At 33.7% G+C, this 21,341-nt stretch overlaps 1 protein-coding gene across 1 annotated transcript; it reads left to right on the plus strand.

Moving 5' to 3' along the window:
* Nucleotides 1-4,251: 4,251 nt before the first annotated feature.
* On the plus strand, nucleotides 4,252-7,583 carry LOC131028571 (protein trichome birefringence-like 36). Its single transcript, XM_057958878.2, has 5 exons — nucleotides 4,252-5,061; nucleotides 5,321-5,492; nucleotides 6,381-6,571; nucleotides 6,699-6,857; nucleotides 7,214-7,583. The coding sequence occupies exons 1-5, from the start codon at nucleotides 4,628-4,630 to the stop codon at nucleotides 7,533-7,535; spliced, it is 1,278 nt and encodes a 425-aa protein (XP_057814861.1). The 5' UTR covers nucleotides 4,252-4,627; the 3' UTR covers nucleotides 7,536-7,583.
* The last annotated feature ends 13,758 nt before the right edge of the window (nucleotides 7,584-21,341 follow it).

The raw sequence follows: 21,341 nt of genomic DNA on the forward strand, positions 1-21,341 counted from the left end.
AATTTGAATACAATGCAACTTGCAATATAATTTAATAATTCCTTTTAATTAATTAAATTTAAAATCTCAATGCATAAAATACATAATTCCAAAAATACCAGCTATGAGATAACTCCATAAATTTAATTAATTAATTAAATCCACTAAACACACAAACTGAGCAAACCCCAAGCAAATAATCATAAAAAGATCAAATGACAAAATATAAAGGCCGAACAAACTGACAGGACGACCAACTGACGACACTCACAAGAGTGTAACTAGGTAAAATAGGGTCAACTACTACCTCCTCCACTTCCATCAGACAAATATAAGGCACGCTCAGACCTGTGAAGCCAAGTGGAGACGATACCCTGTACCTACTTGGTACTTGTACCTGCAATATCTTGCATCACCGAACCACACATGCATATATACAATATAGAAAACGCGACATGCACACTGATGAAGGGGAATCATGACATTCCCTGTCTCACCGGAATGAGTGAAGAAAAATCGTCCCCTTGCATCTAATACACTCGCAGACACGCAACATATAATTTCACATTGCATAGATAAAATAAAGTGTTAGTACATAACAATAATCCATAAAATGCCATAAATCACAAGTACTGAAATACTGCAAATAAATTATGCATCTCATATCCAGATAAAGCATGAAATAATGTCATATAAGTCTGAATAACACATCATAGTAATGTATCCACTGAAAGTAAACAATAGTAAAATATGAGTTTAATGAGTTGAAACGAGGAGGGGTACTACACATATACGTGCATATACATACATCTACACATACATACATATAGAATGATCATACATACACATATTACATATGTACACATACATATACATATACACATATATATACATTCACATACACATACACACACACACAGACATACACATTCACATACACATTCACATACACATATACATATACACATACACATACACATACACATACACATACACATACATACATAAACACACATGTACACACACATACACATACAAACATACACATACACATATACTCACACATACACACATACTCATACACATACACATATACACACATACTCATACACACATACTCACACATATAGACATACATGTACACACATACACACATACATGCACACACACATACACATAAACTCACACATACTCACACATACTCACACATACATGTACATACTCACACATACACACACACACACATACATGCACATACATATACACATACACACACACATATACACACATACACATACACACATGTACTCATACATACATGCACACATACACACACATACACACATACATGTACATATATACATATAGAAACACATGTACATAATTTTTTTGTAGCCATTTAGATCAAGCATCACAAACAAGAAGACACAATGGGTGTTACAACTAGTGATAGTATAAAAATTAACGTCAATGTGTATGTTCATAGGCCAAATTCAGCGCAATTTTCATGGGTCTAAACACAATTGAAAACACATAAAACACTTTCTTATCTTAAGGTCAATGTTCTCATGGCGGTAACTTCGGCCCATAACCTGGAATCTCTGTCAGCTCAAGTTTAGGGACACCTTAAGGGGTGTATTCACTAATTTTGCCTTTTTCATGAGAGGACAACTATGGACCTCCGGGAGTGGAAAGATGACCCTATCACCCCCTCCCTGAAAAACTACAAGTAGCTAATGCTAAGTCGAGGATTTCTGCCTCATCTCACAGGAGTCTTATGGTAAGTATCCTGGGGGGAAAACCAACTATCCCCTTGCATTGAAATTATCGCGATGTTCGGTCAAAAAAGGGTGGGCCACTACTCTAAGGTGTCTAGTGGGGGAACATCAATAGTCCTTGGTGCCTATCAATGTGGTTGTGATCCATTTAAGAATCTATACCAGTCCTCATAAAGGGGATTTTTACGCATCTCACACAAGTGTGGATACCGAGGGAACCGTTGGATAGGCCAACTTCACCAGGTCATCGCGACTTTTGCCTAATGTATTAATTTATATAGCAAGCCGAAGAAGTACCGCTTGGGTCGTTCCCCTCTCACTCAGCCTTATGGACTTCTCGGGAGGACAAATCCTTCTACCTAAAAAGAAGATGATAACAATTTCTCTTACACCCAACGCCCAATGGAAGATGGGGGCAATTCAGATACTTTTGTTATCATCTTTAGGGTTCTATCTAAACACAAAGCATGCCAAAGGCACAAGACACTTCAAACAAGTTAATTTGCCCCAAAATGAAATACAAATGTGAGCCTAATTAAACTAGAAATGAAAAACAAACAAACATGTAGACAAATTTTTTTAACATTGTTTAAAAGAAAAAATGGGTAAAAACTCAATGTTGTCACTTTTATCCAATTTAATATTTTTATATCAAATTACACACATAATATAAATAATAAATGTAATTTCTTTTAAAAGTCGTCAACAAAAATACATCCAAATGCCCTTCAAATTAACCCTGATAACCTAGTTGATTGATTTTGTAAATAAGACAAAAAAAACACAAAAAGTCACTTTTTGTCCCTTGGTTGGGTGGGGGACCAACCTAGTCCCACCGGATGGAGTTTAGCCAGACTCAGTCCGATTGAGCTAGTCGAGGTGTCATATGATGTGGCACCAAAATGTCATATGTATTTCAACAAATTTGAACTTCTGCCTTATTTTTCATCAAACAATCTTTTTTTTAGAAAAATAAAAAAAATTCCCTTTTGCAGAGCTTGAAGTCACGAATTTGGTCATATAATTTTTTTAGTATTTTGATTATTTTTAATATTTTTTATTAATTAAACATTGTGATTAGCTTTTTCAAGTTAAAAAAGACGCTGATTAGAAATTAAAAAAAATATTAAATGATTTAAAAAAAATTAATTAATTTTTTTCACTAGATGAGAGAATCTTCTCGAAAAGGGTTTTTTTTTTTGTTAATGATAAATTTAGTAGTCAAAAGGTGATGCCGAATGAAAACTGTCAAATTTAGCTATTTTGGACTTCAAAATTTATTATAACGAAAAAAATATACATCAAAATTAAAATATATTTTACCGATAAAAAATAAATTAAAATATATATTTTATAACACTGCATATATATGTTCTCTATTTGGAAAAAAATAATAATAAAAAAAAATTGTGACGCCAACTAGAACCCTTGATTTTCAGCATTTTTCAGCAATGAAAAATTTGTCTTTGAATTTATAAAAAAAATATCAATTTTTTTTCAATTTTTTTTAAAAAATAACAAGCATAAATTTCATTAATATTTCTACATTTGATCAGTTTACATCATTTCAAAATTTAATTTAGAAATGTCACTTTTATGCGGTCGAAGTTAAACAATTTAGTTGTGTTGGTCGGTTCCTTTATAAAAGTGTGACACAAGTTTGTGCTTTTACGAAGATATTCATTGTTGGATCTCATCGATCCATAAATGTCCCCCCTTCCCACCTGCCCCCAGCACCCCCTACTGTGATTTTTGTTATAGAGATGTCATTTTTCCCATTGTTTCTATAGAGCTATTGGGTAATCAATTCCCTTACTGCAAAAAAAAGCAATAACTTTCGAATCTGAACCTTGCTGCTCTTTCCTCGTCGATGAGAAAGCACACCAAATCTATTAGTGTTCAGTGTTAGTGCAAGCTTTGGTTTCAATAATAATAACTAAAATTATTGAAAGATAGACATTTAAAAGAAGTGATAAATATCTACATATATTAAAACTTAAAAAAGTCTAATAATAGTAAAGTTATTGAAAGATAAAGACTTTTAAAAGAAGTGATAAATATCTACATATATTAAAACTTAAAAAAGTCTAATAATAGTAAAGTTATTGAAAGATAAAGACTTTTAAAAGAAGTGATAAATATCTTCATATATTGAAACTTAAAAAGTCTAATAATAGTAAAGTTATTGAAAAATAAAGACATTTAAAAAAATTGATAAATATCTACATATATTGAAACTTAAGAATCTAATACATGAAAAAGATTAAAGATTATCGCTTTAAAAAATAATATGATATAAACACAAAAGTCAAAAAGAACTGTAAGAGAAAACGTTCTTTCTCATTTTCCTCTTTTTTCACTCCCTCTTGTACCTTTTTAATATTGGACACTTTTTGAGATAAAAAAAAGGTTAATAATATAAGTGCATGACAGCAAAAACTCTATTAGAATGTTTACCAAATATCTTTGTTTTCAAGCCTTATTAGTCCTCACATGAATGGAATACTTGCATTTGGTGGAGTGGTTTACCTTCTACAATTATGCTCCTTTTTTTAAGGGTGGCGCTGAAAGCCACATCATTCTGTGCCTCTCAAGTTTTGTAGCAGATGTCTTCATGCGCCAGGATTCTTAACGTTCTCCCATAATTTCGCCTCTGTCAGTCGGTACGGTATCAGTTTATTCCAAAAATAAACTTACTAAACCTACCATATTCAGAATAGTATATTATACATGCCTGTCTGTTTCAACCTTCAAATACCCTTCATCTCCATGACTTCTTGCACAGTGTTTTTTGAATACAGCAAAGATTCAAATTTGGGAGTTTTTTGTTTCTCAAACTCAAATTTCAATTGCCACCTCTTAAACTAGCAATGGCTGTTCCAGTTTATGCCATGGCTGCCACTATATTTCTCTCTTTATTTCTCTTGTATGAATACAGATTGTACCCACATGAACATAATACATTGGAAGAATGTAGAGACTGTCAAAATGGGCATTCAAGAAGAAGTCTGTTGAGATTAGAGCCCAGACCAATCGACAAGATTCTTCTCCCACAACAATATTCTAAAGCAGTTTGGAATAAAGGCAAAATCGGGGCAGAGAGTAAAGTTAAAGAAGAAGGATTGTTATCAACCAAGTGTGATATATTCTCAGGAAGTTGGGTTAAGGATGAAAGCTATCCTGTTTATGGGTCACAGCAGTTATGCCCATATTTGAGTGCTCAGTACAATTGCAAAAGCAATGGAAGACCTGATTCAGAGTATCTCAAATGGAGATGGCAACCTCAAGATTGCAACATACCTAGGTAAGTGAGATAAAACTCTGTACTGCTTCTTCTTGTTATATGTTTTGTATTCACCATTCTGAGATGTTATGTGTTTTATGTGCACAGATTCAATGCAAATGAGATGTTATATATGTTCTGTATTCTGAGATGTTAAAAGTTTAATGTTCACAGATTCAATGCAAATGAGATGTCATATATGTTCTGTATTCTGAGATGTTAAATGTTTTATGTTATATATGTTCTGTATTCTGAGATGTTATATGTTTTATATTCACAGATTCAATGCAAATGAGATGCTAGAGATTCTGAGGGGGAAGAGGCTCATGTTTGTAGGAGACTCTCTTACTCGCAACCAATGGGAGTCTATGGTGTGCATGCTACAGGCAGTAGTACCAGACTCTGAAAAAGTTGCTTCGCTTGGATACCCTCTTGCAGCTTTTAAGGCCCTGGTAAGCAAAATTACTGATATGTTTTTGTTCATGATATAACTGTCCAGTTTTTTCAAAATGTCAAATTCAATGAGTGGCATAAACTGTTTGGCTTATAGTGGAGCAATGGGTTCTTAGAGATTTTTTCATTGCAGGTAGCATTTTTTTTGGTTTGATCTTTGTATTGATTCCATCACCGGGATCTTACAAAGCTTCATTGTTTTTTTAGCTGCAATTTCAAAAATGGGTAATGGCTGATAGAGTTATTTTCCATCGCTGGGATCTTACCAAAGTTTCATTTTTTTTGTGTTGCAATTCAAAAAAGGGGCAGTCGCTTATATCATCCCACAGTTGAACCATCCGTCATCTGTAGTTGCGACAATATTGCAATCTGTGTATCTTATTGTCTCATTTTAATTAAATATACTAGAGATCAAAATACTGCTTCTCTTGTTGGTGATCATAAATTTGTGGTCTACAAGATTTTTTATAGCTTTGATTAAGATAGTTAATTTTGAAGGGATCATAAATCGTGTATATCATATAGGAAAGTTTAAAGTCTACACGAAAAGATTAAAATTCATATTGGTTTCAACGTTGTAATTTCAGATGAACCACCCGAATAAGTCTGAATAAGTCAAATCTTATAAGTTTGTTGAATTCAAATTCAAATTCAAATTCTTTTAGACCATTTGGTGGGAAATATATTTTTGTATTTCAATTTTTCAAATTGATAAATTAAATTGATTTCGATCTTGCATTTGGGTTTGTCCATTGAGTTATGGAATCAAATCTATTTAGGATTTATATTTGACTTCGCCTTTCAGAATCCTAATTTCACTCAAGATTTGTTGTTGCATCTGGGCTTATCCATTTAGGTACTAAATTTAATTATTTCCTTCTGTACAGAATTACAATGCCAGTGTTGAGTTCTATTGGGCTCCATTTTTAGTTGATCTGGACAATGCATATGTAGGGAATGAATTAAAGAGAGTTCTTCGAATCGACTCCATTGAAAACAATGCAAATTACTGGAGAGGCGTCGACATCCTTGTATTCAATTCAGCACACTGGTGGGCACACACAGGCACTTTGAGATCGTAAGTAGATTGTTTTTTTCTCTGGGGTTTCCTTCAGTTTGCTTTGTATACTGTCCCAAAGCCCAACAGTCTCATACATATCTACAAGCTTCAATCTAATCCCATGTTTCTTTCTGTTAATTAACAGATGGGACTATATACAATTGGATGGCAAACTATATCAAGACATGGATCCAATGCTTGCCTATGCAAACGGCTTGGCTACCTGGGCAAACTGGATAGATTTCAACATAAATTCTCACAGCACACAAGTTTTTTTCACAAGCATATCACCCACTCATATGAGGTAAGCAGCACATTCTAAATTGTGATTTGTTTGGGTAGTTCTTTGAATTCACAATTTTTTTTTATAAAACCTATTTATTAGTGTGATAAAGCCGAGTTATCTAAACAAATCAAAGTCGAAGCAATAAAACAATTTTTTTCAGTATCGATTTGTTTAGGTGGTTCCTCTGAAATCACACTCTTTTCTTCAATAAGACCCAATTATTAGTACGACGATTAAACTAAATTATCTAAACAAATCAAAACTTAAGTGTGTTATTTAAATCTAATTGATAAGAACAAATTCACTATATGATATTAATTCTCTTTAATTCTCTTTTGATAAAAGGAACTAATTGGATTTGATATGGATGACAGGAGATTAAGTGATGGAAATGAACAAATGTGCATGAAGCAAACAGAGCCTATCCAGCAGAATGAGTTGTATGATTTGAGCCCAGAATTTCCTCAGACCAGTGTTGTGGAGGGCATTCTCCCACAAATGACAGTGCCAGTTTCATACTTGAACATTACCAGACTGTCAGATTATCGCAAAGATGCTCATCCCTCTGTATATACAGATTCGAAGGAAGAGCAGAGAAGTCATTCAGATGCCTATGCAGATTGTAGCCATTGGTGTGTATCGGGGGTTCCTGATATTTGGAATGAGTTGCTCTTTTCCTTGCTACAAAGATTGTAGTTTTTTCAGCAAGGTTCCATGTAATGGGCCTAAATTTTTAAATAATTTTTTTAAATTTTTAAAAAAAAATAGAATATGCATATTAATTTTGAATTAAAGAGAAAGTAATCTGTATCTGGTTTAGTATTTGCTCTTTTTAAAGAAAAATCAAGATAAAGAATGCACACAATAAATTTTACAAAAATAAAAATAAAGTTTTTTAAAGGGCAGTGAAAAGAATTCTGTGTCATTGTAAAGTTAGCCTATTCAAATAATAATGTATATTTTGAATGTAAAATAGAATCAAAACTTAAAATTATATTTTGAATTTAAAAAGTTTTAATTGCATTCTCCTACCTATCTATTGGTGGTAACATTTCACTCACCGTCATCTCACCCATACTTAAATATTCATATTTAACTTTTAACTCCAAACACATTTAAAGTTTAATTTTATATTTTTAAATAGTGTTTTTGATATTAAAAGCAATATAACAAGGGTGCTCATCCTTTACGCTAACAACCCACGGGCAACTTAAACAACTAACAACACACTTATAACATATCAAAAAATAGCTTAAAAGTCTTAGCAAGAATATAACATAAAACTTAAAAAATTAAAACCAACCATCTAGTGGCTACTTGAGCGCATTGCTCTAATTTTCAGTGAGGAACTTAAAAGCTCCGTAGAGTTCCCTCCCTTTTCAACATCCTTCCCTAACACTTTCTTTTGCATTAGACACAGAGAGGTGGCCGAGTTATGCATCACATGCAAGTTGAACTTAGAAATACTAATCATCTTCTCCTCCATCTCCAACACTTTCTTCTTTAGGGCCTCCAGATCCATCACGGTAGTCATGTAGTTAGCACATGTGCCCAAACTCCCCCCTTTGTGATTGTCCTCTTTCTCCAGCATAGCTTTTTAAGTCAGTTTCATCGGTTCAGTTTTACCACTATCATTGTGAGTTGAGCTGTCACTAGTGGACTTAGCCGAGCTCTCATACTTTCGTGTGTTGCCCACAACATCGTCCTCATCCTCAACAACATCATCGTTGTCAGCAGTGGTTGATTGACACTCCAACTTTTGTTATCATCTTCACACACCTCCACCTCCGCATCATTGACAAACTCTTAGATAGTTATCTTTGGTTTTTGCCAGTGGGGAAGGTTTCTTGAGTTTCATTTTTTTGTCTGCGGTGGAGGTGATAGCAGAGTTCTTTTGGACACAAAGGCCTTCAACAACCATACCATGGGTTGGGGTAGTAGGGGAGTCGAGACAAGATGGGTTATAGTGGCAATTGGGATATGCAGACACTTCTTCTTGCTAGAGCCAGGGGAATCAAGGATAGTAGCAGTTGGGGCAAATCAGAGCAAGGGGATTCCTTAACCACCAATTATTTGGGAGGGCATAGGGCCATATGGAAATTGTAAAGGTGGAAGATAAGGCCTTGATGGAGAGGGATGAGCTTCCAACCTTTGGTTTTGGCCATCTCAACAACATCATTAATCAAATTTTCAAGAGAATTTAATGAAAAAAATGGAAAGGAAAGCAAAACATAATTACAAAAATGGTCAAGTAGGGGTAGGTGATAATAGTAATAAACTTTGATACTGCCCTCTAAAGTGAAGAATTTCATAATCATGAGACAAACCTAGTCCTATGGGTTCGACAGGTTGGCTTTGGAAAATCCTCCATGAAGCTTCACAGGCTCCTCATTTTCTCAGAAACAAACTTTCATTATTCGCCACCTTCCTCTATTTTTTCCATTTTCTCCATTTGGTGGAGAGGGTTATCACTTTTGTTATGACCTCCTCATTTATTTCAAACAAGACAACCCCACCCTAACTATTATCCCATGACCTGGTGAACTAAACAGGCAGGTTCTCATCATACCCATTGGTGCATTCAATAAACTATGCGACCCCTCCCTTAGTACAAATATGCCACATTGTACCATTCCTTTTGAATTCAACATGAGTTATAGGTTCAATTCTCACCCTATCCCCACCCATGGTAACATTTAACATAGTAGCAGAGAGCAGAAAAAACTAGAGATTTAACCCTATCTTTCTCTAACCATCTAAAAATAATCGCTAAAAAATGCCTTAAGGCTTTGGCTTTAATCAACAAGATTAAATACTTTCCAATGAGGAGATAATATTTTTTTGGCATGCACATTAAATGCCAAGTATGCCAACCCTCACCCATTATACACAGGGAAAGATTGCGCAGGGTTTTCCATGCCTAAAATATAACACAACATAAAAATGTTATTCAAAATTATTGTTCATGCTTTGTTGTGTCATACTACTAACATGGCTACACAAAAAATGATTACACCATGTCATCATTAAATGGCCCACTAAATTGGCCACATAGGCATACCATGCACAGAGAGGCCACGTCATCACCCCAACCCTGTGATTCATCTTGCTGGATTGAGGGCCCCACCTTTTCATCCACTTGGTCTTGTTATTCCACGAGTAGGTCGTCCACGTTAGCTCCGCAATAATGTCGTAATAGGGAGTCTTGTTGTCATGTCTATTCAACAAGAAATTCAAATCCTTCTCTCGCCTAATTTTTTAAAACTATTGTTCCGATTAATTAAGAAAAATGGGTTTTTAGGACCCGAAACCTTTAACATGGGAAATTAAGATAAGTCATCAAAGAGTCTAGAGCATAAAAAATGCTTACAAAACGACTGGCAAAAAAGCCAACAAATTGAAAAGACAGCAAAAGATAGAAACAACAAAGAAACTAGGAAGGCACTACACAGTTAGATAGTCTTCAGAAGGTCTTCCGCCTTTATCACCAACTGGTCATAGGTGGCCGCAACATATTTGAGATCATCCAGGTCCTTATTAGGCTTCTTTTCTTTCTTTTTACCTCTAGTTCTTGTTCTGGGCCCTTGAGCATCTCCTGTGCCTTCAGTGTCAGGGTCAATATTCAGGGTATCCTTCTCCTCGTCCAATTTGTTGATGAGAGTTTTAGTATTGCCAGCAGAAACCTTCAGGATGTTTAAACTTTGCTCTGCAATACTCTTGAGGCAATCCTCAATTTTGCTGACTTTACTGACAGTGCCCAATATAGTTTGATCCATAGCGTCAGCATTAGTTTTCCTCTCCAGTAGGTCTTTCTCTATTTTCTCAAATCTGGGGTTGAAGGAGTCTCTTATATTTTCAGCTTTTGCAATAGTGTTTTTCAAATCCTCCATATAATCAGCCATAGTCTTTCCTTCCCCGGTGATGATAGTTTCCAGAATCTGAATTTTGTGGCTGAGCTTCTTGTTGTCATCCACAACTTTCTTGTAACTAGTTATTAACCACTCCATGGTGTCAATAAAACCTTTCGTACCCTTAGGAGGAGGGTTTGGGGGAAGATCAATCTTACCGGAGTTGTCATGTTCCTTTTTTGGAGTGTCACCAACACTAGTTGTATCGTCAACCCTATGAACTTCTCCAATGATCACCTCCTCCAGGTTCTGATCAGCTTCTGAAATCTTTTCCTGCTTATGAACCTCCAGCTCCTTCACATTCTCCTCCTTTCTCTTTTGCTTGTTTCTAGTCTGTGTATGGAATTTAGTTTTCTTTTTCAGAGAACCCTAGGGTTTCTTCTTCTCTGAATCTTCAAAGACCTCCTCCTCCGAGGAACTAATCTGGAGGATTTTGCATTTTGATTTTTAACCCTTGGAGGAAGAAGGCCCAGTTTTCATGTATTTCCTCTTCTTACCTATTGTTATGATTAAACATGTGTCATAATTAAGTTAATCTTGGCTCAATGAGTTAGTTGATTATCTTGCATTTTTTTTTGCAATCAATGTTCTAATGTTATAGATTTAAAAGGGTGAAATCTTGACCATTGAATGTGCTTTGTTTAATGAGTTGTTTAAAGGATCAATAAATTTGTTTAACTAAGTGAAATTATGAATATATGAAATATTGAGTGGGGGTCTAGATTACAAACACATGGTGCAAAATCAAGGACTACGCCCTATTAAGGGATTTATTATAGGGTAGTTTGGCATCCTCTTAATGCTTTGGAACCATATATTTTAGAATGAAAACCCTACATTATTGAGCCTTGAAAGAATTCAACCACTTCAAGAGTTCAATTCTAAATGTTGCCATTTTTAAAGATGTATCATGATTTTATTAACCACTTTGACTTTCTTCATGCATACTAAGAAACATAGCTAGAAGGCCATATGAAATTACAAACTAAATAAGGAGAAAATCGATCTCTAGTAAATAGAGAATATTCAAACTTAGAAATTGAACTTAAACATCTTGAATATAACAGTTTTGGGGGAGGTCCATTAGACCTTTAATATTCAAGGAGATACAATTCATAAACATTTGTTGAGAGTTATCTCCTTATAACTATTATCTAGAACAGTTTCATTTGAATAAAAATTCCCTATTTGGAAGTTATGTTGCATATAATGCCTACCAAAATACCCTAGAGAAACTAACCAACTAAACAAGATATAGAGATAATAATAATTTTTTTTAAGATGATCTAATACAACACATGAAAGCTCAAGATAAACATATACATCCATTTAAACATGATCATAAGAACATAATTACACAAGCGGAAATAAACTCACATCATATAAACTTTCCCTAGGGTATCTCAACGCCATTACTTAACATAACATTATATCAACAACATAAAACCTTACAACTTTTTTTCTACAACAAACTCAATATTCAATACAACTAAGATCATAGGCAAAAACCCATAAACTATCATTCAAGCATTAAATATATTTTCTTCTACAATATCCATTGCCCACAATATCATTTACCCATAGAAATAAAGCATAGAACACAACTAGTATGAAAGGTTCATTTTAAAGCTCCAAATCCATATATTCCTACTCAATAATCCTACCATAAGATAATTCATAACATTTCTAAATTATTAACATTAACCTTTTTCTAATAGAGAGATTACTAGATCCTTTGCATAATACACAACTCGCATTGCAATTATTGCACATACATCAATTATATCAACATGAATTTTAACCTTTAATTACACTAATAACAATAATCTAAGATACAATTCATGTCTTACATTAATTCCTTCACCCATATACCACATCTAATATGATGATAAATTATACTCCCAAGCTACAATATCAACATCCCATTAGATATCATATTTATATATTTATACATGAGGATCGTCACTATTCTACTATATCTATCTTACAACAATGAGTCATAGTTCAAGATTACAATTATCCAAGGTACATGATAATAATAATGTATCTAACCAAAAGATTACATAATAATCCACTCCAAGAATCCAAGCTCAAGCTAAAAAGGTAAAGAATCCACTCCACGCACACAAACATCCGATGAAGAGAAAATCCCAATGGAAGAAGGCATCAAACCACCTGACCATGTGGAACCAATAAGGTCTACCCCCCTATGCTCTAGAGAATTACATGAGGTCCCACACACACACACTAAACCTAGGCTGACACCTAACAACCAAAGGACATATACATAACTGACTACCAACCACAAAAATGATATCAACCACAACACAAGGCTCAACCACAAGACAAGACAACAAAATAACAAGACTCCAGAGGCTGCCAAACAAATCCAATCATAAGAAACTAGGACACATATAGGAAAGAGTGTCATTGCATGCTATCCGGTCTCAAAAAGGGATTATCCTAGTGGTCTCTTGCCCCGACACCTGTGATACCCATGAGGAACAGTCTCAACTTTTGAGAAAATCAAGGGAGTTTAGTTGTCTCTCCAAGGCCTTCCCAAATCTCATCTTGAGCCTGTACTAGCACTCTAGGCCATGAGTGGGGCACCACAAAATAATTCATTATCTTTATATTAATACGAAATCCTAATACCCTTCCCATCTAGATTAATTTATTATTCATGGTTATCACTTATTTACACATAGGAAACTTTCAATGAGATTTCCTAGTAGTCTAGACCCTGACATCTATCTCAAGGAATCTCTTGGCGGCCTATCTCTCATGCCCTCGACACTCACTTGAAATCCACTCTCCCTATCATGCTCCTAAACTTAGGGTATAACATATCATATTCTTACAAATAAGGCTCTTCCAAAACAATATCACATAATATCCACCATAGGATCCATACCCAAACAATATCATCACATAGTTGATTCATAATTGCCACAATGTAGAAATCCCAAATAATATATGTACAACCAAGAGTCAATACCCTTTAACATGATACAATGCCAACTAATGAATTGCAACGATTCACTACCAGATAAAACATTATACCAAGCCATAAGCCACATAAATCCAATCATAGATCAAATAGAACAGGATCTAGGAAGACAAAGAGATCACATAAAATACTGATAGAAACAAGCAAGCCTCTGGTCAGACAAAAATAAGTCTCAGACAAAAAAAATTGACTCAAGAAACCAAATACAATAAAATGGCGCAATCACGGACTAAAATGGCACATCCAAACAATGGTTCAGCGCATATAAGCATTAGAATGACACATTCAAGAAATATTTTGGTGCATGCATTCCCTAGTCTAGTGCATCTAAGAAATATAATGTCACATATACAAAATCAAACAATGCATGCAAGGCACAAAATGACGCTTATATTTACCAGACCGGTGCATTTGTCAGAAAGGGTAGCACTTACACTAACTAGTGTAGCGCATTTGACATATACTTTAGCGCATTTGTTCAACAAACTAGCAATTTTACAACAAAGGATCAAAATCGACTTAGATGCAAGAATAAATAAATGATTAAGTCCAAAATCGTCTCGAATGTATAATACAACTTCTACATAAAATCACAAGTGTGAGAAACAACTCAAATAAAGTGTACATTACAACCAAGGAATCAGTAAATTAGATCAAGGCACAATAGTATTGTCTAACACGACACATAGTCACATTCCCAACAATCTAGCAAAACTTCATTCTCGACAAAAAATACAAGAAAGACAAACTCTCCAAAGAAATAATATCAAACCAACAGGCCACCCTTACAACATCACACAACAATAGAAGACTCCAGCTCCAAATATACCAATAATTCCAAATAAGAGAAATATAACCATTATAATTGTATAAAATATAGAATCATTCGTCCATGCACAACATTCATATTTTTTTCTTTCCATAGACACAACAAACAATCTTTTAAGACAATTTTTCAAAATGAAATGCATAGAAGGTTTTAATCCTCCAACTTGGATAATAGAAGAATGGTCTGTGAAAGTTGCAGAAGAGAAATCGCACGACAAGCTTAAAGAAGCCAACAATCCAAAACAACCAATCTCCCACACAATCCACAACCACAATGCAGACCAAGATCCAAAACTTCAATCCAACTTCAATCCTCAATATTCACAGACAAGTCCATTGAACAACAAAAATTCAAGTAAAATCTTCAGCCAAGCAACATCTCGAAAATCTCAGAACACCATATAAATAAAAATCAACCAAAAACCATAACTCATCACAGCCAATCAAAAATAATGAAAAATACAATAAACCTTACCAACCATATTGAAAATTGAGGTAGAATATTATTTAAATAATATTAATCTCCCATTTACACTCCCACAACCAATAGCAAAAGAGGGTATGTAAGATAAATAATAAAACAATTAAGAAAAATGGGTAAACAATATAAATGACCAAAAGTCGTAGAATTAAATTAATTAAAAGAACAAATAGATACAAATACTTAATTAAACATAACCACAAGATAAACATTAATACATAATAAACCCCCAACAATTAATGTAGACACCTAAAATTAATATTTAATTAATTTAAGCCTATCAACATAATTAATTAACTTAATTGTGTTATCCTTATTCCTCTCAGAATCAATTAAATCTAAATTAATTAATCCTGTCACTATAGTCCAATAATTAATTTATCAAATAAATTAATTTCCCCTATTCTTCTAAAGTCCCCTCCAATAATTATTTCCTCTAAAACCCACTTAGTTAATTAATTCTAATTAATTAACCTAGTCATGTGATTCCTACAAATCACTTTTCCTAATCCCATTCAACCTAATTAATCCTCCTTGAATCTCTCATAATCATGCTTATCATTATTCTCCAATTTTTAATTCCCACTCATGTCACACCAAACTTTGAATCTCTCAAAGAAATTCAAATCTCTTTGAATCCCTCAATGCATCCTTATTTTGGAATTTTTAATTCCTCAAGTTTGAAATTCAAATTTCTCCCCTCTTTTCCCAAAGGAATTTTATATTCTTGTTTATTTTCCCAAGGCACCCTTGATTCATGCCTTCTATCCAAAATCATCTCAACCCTTCATAATCAAATCAATCTTGGCCCTCCATTGGCCTTCTCCAATCTATAAATTGGAGCCAATTATCTTCACAAAAGATCCATCTTCTCATGCATCCTCATGCTGCCCTTTTCTCATCTTCTTTCTCTAATCTTCTAATCCAAATCCTCCTATCCATCACTCAAATCCAATCCAATAATCCACTTACCTTGTTGAGCACAAGGAGAGCAATCCACATTCACTCCATCTCTCTCCAACTCTCCATTTGTCAAACTTTGGAGCTAGCAAAGTTCGTGGAGGCAAGGAGGACAAGGAAGAGCTACTTGCAATGGGAGATTCATGAGTATATTTTGTCTTGTTTTTCATGATGTTCTTATTCAATCTTTCTTGATATCTCATTTAAATGGTTTTTGTTTATATTGAATATTAATCATGCTCTAACCATTTCATTGTGAGACAATTAACACGGGGGCTTCACTTAGTCAACTTGGGTTGTATTACGTGCGTTCATGGCATACTAAAGAATCTCCCTATTTTCAAAATTTTTTTCCCTAGAATCGTTTTCTGCCACCCACCTAATACACAACCTGAATTAAAAGCCCCCTATTTTCGCTATATATTGCATTTTTCATAGCCCGAATTAAAAACCTCCCTATTTTCACTGATAGGCAATATATTGTACCCTCATTTTTGGGATATTAAACCCTCCAATATGAATGCATGTGATATGATATTGCCCAGTCAGTGACGCCCTCGTGACAATTAAATACACATTTATCTAATATTATTACCAACTATATAAATTTTATTTAATATTAATAAACTATGTAAACCAATTAATTAATAGTTTAATAACCACAACTCTACAAGGAAACTTTAACCAAGACACAAAACTAGCAAGGTACCAACTAAGCCTAGAGTATGTGATAGGGTCTCATGCCACCTCTGATCAACTTGCCATTGGGATTAGAAACATGCTGAGACTTGTGAAACTAAGTGGAGTCGATGTCTAGTAGCTACAACCCTGCACAACACCAATGTCTATACAACTGTGTATATATTGCATATAATATGAAGTAATCAAATAGGTGAAAGAGAGTTGTGACATTACACCTAGCTCATAAATGAGTGGTATAATATTGCCCCTTTCATGATCATGGTAGAAGAACAATCAAGACAACATAACATCATCAATAGCCTCATCATAACCAATAAGCATGGAATAAGGTTAGCACACACAACCATATCATCATGAGTACATATAAACCTCAACATGCATATAGAGAGTGCATATGGATAACCAAACATATGTCCATCATCATAATAGTCCTGATTATATCATCGTCCATAATAAACCATAATATGTTTGTTGTCAATATGAAACGTCAAGCATCAACTACAAGAATCCAAAATATAAATAGATCCATAAGTATCAATCAAATTCATCAAAAGAGAGTCTAAGCTAGGACTATAAAGTCTATCAATGCATAAAAGTAAGATGAATTAGGGAGGAACACTACATTGCATAAGCCTTTGTTTCTCTAGCACATATTCTCCTTCTTCTGAATGTTCGAGTGAGCTACAAGACCTTTGTTTTCTAGTTGGATGAGGGGAAACATGTTGGGTAGTGTTAGCTAGTGGAAAAGATAGCAATGACACTTTTAGTGGGGCTCTAACAATTTTTTCCTTACTAGAAGTCTCCCCAATAGAGGAGAGATCATATTTTGTTGAATTTAGAGGTTTTGAAGTATTTTTTGAAATTAAAACCCTAGAGCTTGAAGAAGGTTTGGGGTCAACATTATTATCATCGCAGTCTCTTAAAATTACAAACATCTCATCTTTTCTCATAAATTATTCTTCTGATATTATTCAAATAATTTTATTATTTAATAAAACTATCATTTTATTCATTTCTCATTCAAATTTAAATTTTCCCTCCATTTCCACTTTAGATGAATGATTATTAATTTTTTAATTATTTCGCTAATTATTCCATTTATTTTTCCCATTCATAATAATTAAATAATTATTTCAATTATCTCATTAGCTAATTATTTCTCTATAATTAAATACATTATTCTATTTAATTATTCAATTTATAAATATATTTCCTCTAAAAGTAAATAAAATTATTATTTTTTATTTTTCCATGTGCACATGAATTAAATAATTTATTTATCTAACTGTTTTATTATTTATTCTCATGCATTTCCACCTCACCACTTAACTAACACTCACTTTCAATATTTAGTCTAATATAATCAATCCACTCACAGTCACTCTTACTTCTCTAATCAATCAAATTTACTTCACTTCTTCATGTTGTTTGTTCATTGATTTATGCATTCAATTAACTCCTTAATCTCCTCAATCAATTCCTCTCATCAATTTTTAACCATTCACCTTTCAACCAGTCTCAACTGATAGATCCATCATTGATCGATATCTAGAAAAATCTATAAATGCAACCTACATTCATCTCATTCTCTAATTACAATCTTTAAACTTTTGTGCTATCATACTGTTATAAATGCTTTGCAAAATATGAGAAGAATAAAATTATAATTTGTCAAACAAAGCTAGAGAGACAATGGAGACAAGTGAAGCATTTGCATGAAGGTATAATTCATTATCCCGTTCATTTTTAAAATCTATAAATGCAACCTACATTCATCTCATTCTCTAATTACAATCTTTAAACTTTTGTGCTATCATACTATTATAAATGCTTTGCAAAATATGAGAAGAATAAAATTATAATTTGTCAAACAAAGCTAGAGAGACAATGAAGACAAGTGAAGCATTTGCATGAAGGTATAATTCATTATCCTGTTCATTGTTAAAATCTATAAATGCAACCTACATTCATCTCATTCTCTAATTACAATCTTTAAACTTTTGTGCTATCATATTGTTATAAATGCTTTGCAAAACATGAGAAGAATAAAATTATAATTTGTCAAACAAAGCTAGAGAGACAATGGAGACAAGTGAAGCATTTGCATGAAGGTATAATTCATTATCCCGTTCATTGTTAAAATCTATAAATGCAACCTACATTCATCTCATTCTCTAATTACAATCTTTAAACTTTTGTGCTATCATACTGTTATAAATGCTTTGCAAAATATGAGAAGAATAAAATTATAATTTGTCAAACAAAGCTAGAGAGACAATGGAGACAAGTGAAGCATTTGCATGAAGGTATAATTCATTATCCCGTTCATTGTTTATGCACTCGTTTTTAAATGTTTCATTGGTAGATTGGATTAAAATTGTGAATTTGAGGGTTTTGTGGTTAAACTTATTTGATTATTTACATAATAGTTTTCTGATCCACATAATATAAAACATGAAATTTCCACGACCGACTTATGTAACACTAAACAAAATAATGGTGAATATTTTGCTTCATTCTTACAAAGATGGAGAAAATTAGCCATAAATGTCAATGTCATGTATCAAAAAATCTTGTGCAAATATTCATTCAAAATCTTAACCAAGAAATATGTTTCCATGTACAAGTCTAGTGCTCTAAATTTTTTAATGATATCATAGAAAATGGCCTTACCATTTGAAAGGTCTTCATAAGAAAAGAACTCGTCAAAATATACAAAGAGACCAAAGGCAATGTGAGCACATCTAATAAGAAACCACACTTTTGGTTAAAACAAAAACATAGTTAATGATGTTGTAGTTGATGCTAAAGTGGTCCAAAAGGCTCAACCTATGACCTTAGTTTTCAAGAACCTACACAACCTAGTGCTCAAACATTGAAAATGTTCAAACTACTTCACAAAGGGGTCCTAAATAGTGCACCCACACATGATGAAAATATACCCCCTTGGGAGAACCAATCGAGCCTACACTTGAAAAAATAGTTCAATCAAACTTGATTATGCTACCGGAAATTAAACAATGTGAACCACAAATCAGAGCATCATGGTGGAAAGACACAGACTACTACGAACATCATAGAGTTAAAGTACATAAAACCTCCAATTTCTTTAAATTGAAAAATCGCATAGAAGACCTTATAGATAAGAGGGAAATTCTAGTTGAAAATCAATCAGGTACATCTCATAATGACCACATGATTTTCAAGGATCCATTACATAATCACAATAAAGGAAATGCCTCTAATCAAGGAATTTCCTCATATAACATTGCCAACTACAATAATGTTGCCTATGAATATACAATTAATCGAATCCAACAAAATTGATAACCAATTACCCACCATTACCATAAATAATAAGAATGTTGAATATATTGTTACTACTCATAGAACTTTAAAGTGACTTTTCAAGAGACACCTCTAAATCCTAACATTAAATGAATATAACCTCTTGGATCATTTAGGAAAAACTTTGGTGCAAATATCTATCGTAAAGCTTCTATTTATATCTCCAACACATAAGGTTGTCTTAGATAAATATCTTTAAGAATCCCCCATGCCCAATGACCTAAATGTTGATAAATTTAATGGAATGGTAGGACAAGTGTAGATGAAATATGAATGAAAATCGGTTTAAGGTCCTAAGGCCTACCATTGCTAGATGGCCAAAAAATCTTCCTAGATGTGACCTCATTGAAGAAGTTAATGATTTGATAACTCTCTTGAGTAGGGTGAATGGTCTTCCTACCTCCAATGCCTACTATAAATGGATGTATCAATACATCCATGTTATCAAACATAAAAAGGAGAAGATAATCTGGGGGAAACAAATCAATTATGCCATTTGTGAGCAACTCTCCAAGGTGACCACCACTCAAACAAGTTCTATATTACCTACTTGGTGTACGCTGCAACCTCAATGAGATATTTTCTAGGTTTATCTGCAATAGGTGATATGAGGCAAGTTGATGTACACGAGTATTACTCCCAGTTGATACTGAAGAATAGTGACAATCATTTTCAGAGGGTGAATGACGCTTTCTTTGGATACTACATGTGTATGTTGAATAAGAATTTATACAATAGAAGAGTATTTGATCATGCTTGGGAGGTGGTGAACCCATATGGATGCATGTTCCTGTAATTTCTAACCTTTACATATCTCAGGGTTGTATCTTTCAATGACGATCCTTTCATGCTCCCAAGATATCCCTCAGACAAAATGGTGTTGATGGAACTAGCTCATCAAATGGTAGTGGTGCATGAGGTCCAATCAGGTTCTCATGAGAAAGTTTTTAAATTATCTCTCACCATTGGACGATATTCCATCAACTCCATCTTCAAAGCCAGAGTAATGGAGAAGGAGATGAGAAGAGTTACCATGAGGTTCTTCAAGGCCGGGAGGGACTTTGATTACAGAGGGATGAGAAATAAGATGAAGAAGGCATATATTCATGTGCATCGTATTGAATATGTTTGGGTTGACTGTCGAACCAAGCATGATGTAAGGAAACTTAATTTTTGCTAGTTAACAGTGGTTCAAATCAAGGAGTTAGACCTTGTCGACATCCTTGATGACTTAGAAGATGATGGTAATATCTTATACCTTGCCT

The sequence above is a fragment of the Cryptomeria japonica genome, chromosome 8 (assembly GCF_030272615.1).
Source record: "Cryptomeria japonica chromosome 8, Sugi_1.0, whole genome shotgun sequence".
Taxonomy (NCBI): domain Eukaryota; kingdom Viridiplantae; phylum Streptophyta; class Pinopsida; order Cupressales; family Cupressaceae; genus Cryptomeria; species Cryptomeria japonica.

Coding starts and splice junctions, on each gene's coding strand:
- LOC131028571 (XM_057958878.2), top strand. CDS start 4,628: ATGGCTGTTCCAGTTTATGCCATGGCTGCCACTATATTTCTCTCTTTA. Junction 5,062..5,320: donor CAAGATTGCAACATACCTAG/GTAAGTGAGATA, acceptor TTATATTCACAG/ATTCAATGCAAATGAGATGC. Junction 5,493..6,380: donor TTGCAGCTTTTAAGGCCCTG/GTAAGCAAAATT, acceptor CCTTCTGTACAG/AATTACAATGCCAGTGTTGA.